The 7,872-nt window shown below is 49.7% G+C and overlaps 2 protein-coding genes across 2 annotated transcripts; one reads left to right on the top strand and one right to left on the bottom strand.

The window, feature by feature from the left end:
- The first annotated feature begins 453 nt into the window (after positions 1-453).
- Positions 454-4,568, top strand: LOC136532806 (uncharacterized). The gene is made up of 3 exons (XM_066525393.1): positions 454-681; positions 1,444-1,541; positions 3,688-4,568. The coding sequence occupies exons 1-3, from the start codon at positions 550-552 to the stop codon at positions 4,268-4,270; spliced, it is 813 nt and encodes a 270-aa protein (XP_066381490.1). The 5' UTR covers positions 454-549; the 3' UTR covers positions 4,271-4,568.
- A 738-nt stretch (positions 4,569-5,306) lies between these two features.
- Positions 5,307-7,471, bottom strand: LOC136532804 (uncharacterized). The gene has a single exon (XM_066525391.1). It carries the CDS (start codon positions 6,732-6,734, stop codon positions 5,307-5,309), a length of 1,428 nt encoding a protein of 475 aa, XP_066381488.1. The 5' UTR covers positions 6,735-7,471.
- Between the last annotated feature and the right edge of the window lie 401 nt (positions 7,472-7,872).

Raw genomic sequence — 7,872 nt, 5'->3', positions numbered from 1 at the left:
GGCAGTGAACAGTGAGCACACGGTCACGCCGGATCATGCAATCAGGCGGCGTCGGCGTTGGACGTGGACCAAAGAGTCCGTCTCACCGTCTGGTCAAATTTCTGTTCGCCCTCCCTATGGGCCCCGACAACAAGTTCGGAGCGAACATGCCGGCTGACAGGGAATTTCAGATCCTGAAATCCTGGATGCAGAAAAGCAGCTCAGATCGTTTCATTTCATCAATTCAATCAATGAATAAACAAAAGAAAAGAAGGTGGCTCCTCTCGTCTGCTCGACACGAGTACACGACGAAAGCGAAAAGCGAGAGGGGGGGGGCCTTGCGCTTGATTCTTGCCGATGCCGACCCACGCGCGGGTCGACACGTCGACGCATCTCAATACACCGGACAGGACAAGATAGAAAAGAGGAGCGGGAGGGAGCTCGCTAGTAACGGGAACGGGAAGCGGGTTTTTTTTTTTTTTTTTTTTGGCATTGCATTGCAACACATGGTCTCCTCGCCCGGTGTCCGGACCCGGAGGGAGCTTTTACTTCCACAGTTCCACTGCACAAATGGTCGGCGGCGGCGGAGGCCAGGCCGCAATGTCTCCGGCGCCCAACGGCGGCAAGCGCGGGAGGGTCCCCGACCCGGAGGAGGACGTCTACGTCGACAACCTCCACTCCCACAAGCGCTACCTCACCGAGGTCCGTTCCGTCCCGTCCGTCTCTCTGTCATGCGAGCATAATAACTTGGTTCCGCGATTGGGCAATTTCCGTGTGCGTTCGTTCGTAGACCCGAACTTGGTGGGAACTGGGGAGAATAGATGGCTCGCGTCGTGTGCCTTGGCGGTAAGGTAACGCGTGGATGGGGCACAGGATGAGCGTGGGCTGTGCCGCTGCTAATCCTCTCGACGTCTGCTGAATTTCTCTGTCACTGTTCGGTGGGGAAGGCCACCCCTCTAATTTGCCGCTTTTTCAGGATTTGGGGAAGGAAATCCAAATCATTGTATCATTTGCTTAGGGTCCACTTGATTGAGCTTCATTCCATTCCAGTATCCTGGTTGGTTGGAAATCATAAACTGATTCAGGGCCAAATACTATCTCACCTTTTATCCTAGGCCATATACTAAATGCTAATTACGTTGAGCAGAATGACGGAGGTGGTGTATTTTTTCGATTCATCATCAATAATAAAGGGGAGTGTGGTTCTGAAAATATCATACAGTTGGTATATTTCTAGATGATCTTAGCTTATATACAGAGATATGTTGCTGTTCCAGTAAAACTCAATACATACAGATCAAACTTCCATATCTATAAGTGTCCTTTAGCTGCCGAAAAGTAAGGCTAACCGTTTGTCATTTTGTAGGATTTTGTTTAGCATCAGATCTTATATATTCTGAAAATATTCACATGTTCCTGCATTTTACATGTATAAATCCTCAATTGTTGCATAGGCTCTTGCAGATAATGGCATCCAGCATGAATGGCTTGTCCGTTGGAGATTCAGCTCCTGACAATATCATGGGGTCCTCAATGAGACTGGAGAATGCATATTGCATTAGGTATTCATACCTTCTATACATCCTCGTTATCTAAGAAAAAGTTTCTCTATATGTCCTATCACACACATTATCAGTATAAGTTGATATGTGTTACATCTTCACTATTTAGTAGCTTCATAAAGCTGATAATATATTTCATCATAATCAAAATTGAAACTCTTCAGGTCAGGTTCATGTGCTAGGTCATACAAAACAGGGAATTTGTCTTTGAATTTCACTGGAAATTTTATCTGAACAGAAGGGATCTGTACTTAACGAACCACACTACCTTTTTAGAAGGGCTTTGTTTGGATTAGCTCTTAGTGGCCGGATTCTGAACCTGTACTTTGTATATGTTATTACATCTGGTAGGTAGAGTGAAAAGGAGCTTCACTTTTGAACCACGTCACCCAATTAATATTAGCAATCCAGCTACATGTTACTCCTTTAACATTGCTGAAATGGTTTGGTTCAGCCATTAAAGCACTGAGCCCGGGTAAGGCCAAGTCTTTGAGACCTGGATATTACCATGGCAGTCAGCTAGACAGCTAGTCACATAGCAATACTACCTGTGTGCATGAAAAAGGAGAATGTAAGTACAGGTCACGATTTCTTGACATGGATATACCTTTTGGCCCTGGCTTCCAATATTTCAAACCTGTGTATTAGAGTAGATATTTGGTAGCTGGGGATATTGCAATCCCATATTGCCATATGTATCTGGGAGGCGTTTTGCCTCCTAAGTCTTAGGGTCCATTTATACTGCCCAAGGGCTCAATGCAATATATCCACGCATTATACGCAATCCTTCCCGCTTTCACGGTGTCATGAGTTCAGGGTTTTGATCCTGAGTTGACGTTTCCACTACCACTGCCGCCTCACCACCTTCAGGGAAATCTATCTCCGCTGGGGGAAGTGCCCTCATAGGAAGGTTTTGGCTGTACATATATAATTGATCTGCCACCTTAGCATCGAGCAGCAACAAATCATCAGGATGGCTCGCCGTGGGCATTGATGGGCTGCCATGCTACTCGTTGTCATCGTTGATCCTCTATGCTGTCCCATCGAGTCGCCATCGTCAGGAATTGCCACCCTCTCTCTAGCCGTGCCTGATCTGCCTCGTCCCTCCCCTTCGCTGCTACTGCCACTGCCCTTAAGCGCGAACACATGGCTGCAGAGGAGGCCCTTGGGGACACCGAGCTGCTGCCATTAGGGGTGTGAGCGCTCGTTGATGCGTCCGAGTAGCCTGGCCTATCTTCGCCATCTGACCGGCTCTTTGTCCTGCTGCGGTTGTCAGCGAGAAACTGGTGATTATGTGTGCTTGTGTGCCTCTGTTGTTGATGCTTCGGACTTGTGTCTCCCTTCCATGGCTTGGACCACATCCACCTCGACCTTGACTACTTCTGTGACTAAAAGGGCTATCATCTGCATGAGCTACTTGTTGGTTTCTACTCCAGTCGCAGCATCTGCATTGCAATGTTGCTACGCCTGCAGTAGATTTTAGTCTTCGGCTTCTTAGTCTGATTATTTTCGATGCTCCTGCTATGACTGTGGGGCATGTTAGAGTATATTTGGTAGTTAAGGATATTGTAATCTTGTACTGCCATATGTATCAGGGAGGCATCTTGCTCCCTAAGTCTTGCACTCTATTTATATCGCCCGAGGGATCAATGCATTATATCCATGCATTATACGCAATCCTTACTATTTGCACTGTGCTGTTGGACCGTCATAAATGTTGGCAATTAGATTTCTTTGTATAACTCTTAACAATGTAATAAGTATAATCCCTTACTTTAATATCGTATAAACTTAACCCAGCATACTTTCGCCTAGCTTTTTTCTATACTAAACCTGTTGAAAGGCATAACTCTGCAAAGCACCTAACACCTACTGGCATAACTCTCCACTGTATACTTATATCATGTTGCCATTTCTACTGATACTTCAAACCAACTGGATGTTTATTACAATTCAGAATATTCTTCATGCTATCAATGATGATGTTGCAAATATTTTAGGAATGTATCTCTGCTTGTGTTGGAAAAATTACTGAACTTTGCATGTATCTTCTTTTACTCCAATTGCTTAGTTATTTTTACTACGATTCTATCTATTACATTTTTATGGTTTACAATCTCAGACTGTTTTATTTGCATCCTTGTAGGGATGAGATGAGCATGCAGTACTCACCTATGTCAGAAGAGTCAGATGATTACAGGTACTATGACACTCAAGTAAACACCAATGGGAATCAAACAGATGTACTGGGTAATTCGTCAACTAGTCCAGCTTCATCTCCACACCGTCCCCAGAAGCTACACACTTGGTTCTCTTCTGCATGTCCATACCCTCTCCCAAGCTGCTCCCTCCCAGCAGTGGTCTGCTCGCCTGCTCGCCGTGGTTGTGGCACTGAACAGGAAGGCCGGATCCCATCCTCACCTAATGACATGTGCCATGGTGGAGATCTGAGGCGAGCCGCACTTTTGAGATCGGTGCAAATGAGGGTGCAGAGCCCCCATCCATGTGATGTGCTGCCCAGCAGTGGACATGAACAAGAACAAGGCCGTTCTGATGTACATGCTGACGAGCTTGAACAGGATCAGAAAGAAGCTGTGGGTGTACAGTTGGATCAAAGGCCTCTCTCTTGTCCAAAGTCAACCCAGGATGCTAAGTACCAGAGCCCTATAAACCCAGACGAACATCCTCACCATGAGGTTGATTTTGTCGAGGATCAGATTACGGTGTGACCGGCCAACATGTTTGTCGAGGATCAGATTACGACTTCTAAATTTGGATGAGCATATATAAAATGTGGCATGTCCCGTGGTAATTTAGTAACCGTTAACAGTCTTCTAGTGGTGGCCTGGCCCGTTTGATCATCTTATGTGACACTAGGTTGTGAGCTTGTAACACTAATTAATCTAGACCTTAGGAATGCAATGTGACGTGAATGATATCACTGATTATTATGATAAGCTATTAGAGCAAGAAATTAAACAATCTGTGTCACTTGCATTGTCAAGGTATATTGTTTGGATTTGTTTACCGTTCGCTGTCTATTTTCATCGCTGAATCTATGCATTTGATGTGGGGAAGAGAAAGAGAGAGATGTATGATGTATACTTGTATATTTGTATGTCACATTTACATGATTGCCAGGATAATCTCCGGAGACTAGGGTACAAAATTGCTGCAACTATCCAAGCTAACAAAACTCCTGAATCCTAAAATCTGTCTGCTCCATCCATCAACCAAGCAGAGGTACAAAGCTGACAGAGTTTTGCCGGATTGTTACCTAGGTACCGTTCCATTTTGCAAAAATTTTCAAGATTCTCCGTCACATCGAATCTTTGAACACATGCATGAAGCATTAAATATAAATAAAAAATAAAACTAATTACACAGTTTAGACGAAATTCACGAGACGAATCTTTTAAGTCTAATTAGACTATGATTGGGACACTAATTGCTAAATAACAACGAAAGTGCTACAGTACCATTTCGTCAACTAAACAAGGCCCTAGCTGAGCAGCGAAACTGACGAAGTTGACCATGGACAACCTGCCTATATATATGCCTAGACCCTGTCCCTTGCTCGCTGGCCGGGAAAATCGCTCGGGACAATGGGCGGCGGTGGCGGCGACGACATCAGCACAACCTGGCGGCCAGTCTTGTGTCACCAAAAATTGCCGGACTCGTGATGTCGCGCATCTGACCCTACTACGATGCTAGACACTACTGTACTGTACTACTTTACTAGCGTTAATCTGATTGCAAGCAAGGTTAGTTTCCCCATAGGTTCGGCTGCGTGTCCTCCAGGTCACCGAGGTAATGCAGCTGCTCCATGCTGCCGGCAATTGTCATGTCTCCGCCGTAGCTCATGGCGAGGGTCTGGGCTGGCGTGACGTTGTCGCTGGTGCCGCCCATGGTATGGGAAGGTGCTGCTGGCGGCGCACTGATGAAGTTGCCGCCACCACCACCGGTGCTCATGGCGACGGAGAAGGCTGGTGGTGCGTTGATGAAGTTGCCTCTGGCGTCCATAGCGAAGGACGTGCCACCGCTGCCGCCGTGGACACCGTGTGTCGCCTGCGTGTCCATGTAGTTGAGGCTAGTGTCGGCTGAGGGGTACTCCAGTGCTGGCAATGGCACCATGGCGTGTCGTGGCTCGTCGGCGCTCGACATGGCTAGGTTGGGCTGGATAGCGCCACTGCCGACCACCTGCTGCATCTGGTAGCCAGGAGCCATGCCGAAGTTGCTGGCGCTGGCACGTGCGCACGGGAAGACGTAGCCGTGCTGCATTGTGCCGGCATGGCGCGTCTGGTAGTGGTAGGCGTCCGTGGCGAGGCCGCCGTTGTTGTACATGTCCGGCACCATATGCAGGTCGTAGCCCTCCATGGCGACGTTGCTGCTGTTGAATTGCTGGAACCCGTACTGCATGTTGGCGGCGCTGCACGGGTGGAAGCCGTTATTGCCCCACATGGCCATGGCCTGGTCGTTGGCGTCGACGTTGCCGCCGAGCGCGTGCAGCAGGTAGCCGTCGTCGACGTGCGCAGAGTTGAGCGGAGCGATCCCCTCGAGCACGATCCCGGCGCCACCGTCATCGTCGTCGTCGACCGGCATGCCCAGCGCCCTCCGCCTGTCGTCCGCGGCCTGTATGGCGGCATCGATGGCGTCGAGCAGCTTCTGCGCCTCCTCCACGGTGTCGACGCTGTCCAGCGCCTTGTCCCAGCAGTCGAGGCCGTCGGGCCCGGCCTGGCGCACGCGGGCGAGCTTGGCCTCCTCCTTGCCCAGCTCGGCGTAGAGGTACTCCCGGAACGTGTGCCGCGCGCGCACCTCCGGGTCGAGCTCCCGGTACCGGGCCAGCACGCCCTCCTTGGACTCCCACACGTCCGTGTTGGCCGTGGCCGCCCCCGCGCCGCCGTCGCCGTCCGGCGCCGGGGCCACGACGAGCGCAACTTCGACGCCACAGAGCACGGAGAGCTCGTTCGCTTTCTTCTTGAGCCCCTCCTTCCGCTTGCCGAACGTGGAGACCCGCACGCGGCGGTTCGGGATGAGCCCCATGGAAACCTTGCGGCGGCCCATTGCGATCGTTGTCGTTGTGGTTTGCTTCCCTCGCCGTGCTAGTAATCGGATGCCAGGAGTAGTTCGCGAGTCCGGCGGTGCAGGCACAGGGCGAGGCGCCGTATATATATAGAAGGCGCCGCGTGCCATGGCGGATCAAACGCAACACGGCGGCGGGGTGGAACACGGCTAGGCGCTAGAGGGGCTAGGCCTCGTAGGCTTCCATATTCCGGTGACTGCCTAGTCAGTTCCTCCGTGTTTTTCTTTTACCCCTTCCCAGCTATCACGGACGTACCCGTGGATCACGGACGTGGCCATGGACACGGATGAAACATACCGTCCAAAATTCACTCAAAGTTTCCATCTCCGCCTCCGTCGCGCAAAAGGAAATAAAGCCGTCGCTCCCCGCGGACCCGCCCGGCGCTCCCGTTCCCTACAAGATCCCCGACTGCCGACGCTCCCAATTCCAGTTTAATTCACGCACGCATGATTTGTTTCCTTCTTCCATTCTTTGATTTCCCCTCTCCTTTCCTTTTTGCCTGTAAAATTGGGGCAAATCTGCACACCTCCTGCCAAACGAAATCGAGATCTCCAAACCCCGTCAGGCCTAAGCAAGGCCATCCTCTGTGCACGCAGGCACCGGGATCGTGTACATGTGCACTGCAATCGCCGTGGAGTCACCATCCCGCAACCGCTGCTGCAGAGACCACTCCATTTAAGTGAGACGCGCCTGCGGGCTGCGGTCACCATCGCTGGACTGAAGGGAGCAAGGGACGCGCCTGCGGGCGGCGGCTACGTCGTTGCCGCAGTCCGCAGAGGACGCCTACAGCATCTTGCTTGCTTCACCATGCGGCCGACGGTCTCGATCCAGGTGTGAACTGGCCACATACAAGGTACGTACGCCTCCCAAATCTTGCAAGGCCAATCCTCATTCCCAAGATTCCTTGCTAGCTAATGTGCCTCTCTCCTTTACTGTAATTCAATGCACCTATCTGATACATTTCAGAACATGGAAATATTCAGAATGCAGTATTTTCAGAACTAGACTAAAGGATCTTATTCAGAGCACTGTATTAATTAGAACCTAACAATATTTAACACAATTATCCGAATGCAGTATTTAGAACCAGACTCGGTTAAATTAAAAAATGGTTAACTACACAAATATGAGATTGCCTGACAAAGTTCCACATTGATCCCAGTGTTGCCATGTATGAACTGAACAACTTAAGTTTTTGTTATTTGAGAAATTCCAAAATTTCAGTAGCACTGAGATAATTCAAATCAT

The sequence above is a fragment of the Miscanthus floridulus genome, unplaced genomic scaffold (assembly GCF_019320115.1).
Source record: "Miscanthus floridulus cultivar M001 unplaced genomic scaffold, ASM1932011v1 fs_714_5_6, whole genome shotgun sequence".
Lineage (NCBI taxonomy): Eukaryota > Viridiplantae > Streptophyta > Magnoliopsida > Poales > Poaceae > Miscanthus > Miscanthus floridulus.
Note: the sequence above shows the minus strand (reverse complement) of the source record. Positions and strands in the feature narration are given on the sequence as shown.

Coding starts and splice junctions, on each gene's coding strand:
- LOC136532806 (XM_066525393.1), top strand. CDS start 550: ATGGTCGGCGGCGGCGGAGGCCAGGCCGCAATGTCTCCGGCGCCCAAC. Junction 682..1,443: donor ACAAGCGCTACCTCACCGAG/GTCCGTTCCGTC, acceptor AGGCTCTTGCAG/ATAATGGCATCCAGCATGAA. Junction 1,542..3,687: donor GAGAATGCATATTGCATTAG/GTATTCATACCT, acceptor GCATCCTTGTAG/GGATGAGATGAGCATGCAGT.
- LOC136532804 (XM_066525391.1), bottom strand. CDS start 6,734: ATGGCACGCGGCGCCTTCTATATATATACGGCGCCTCGCCCTGTGCCT.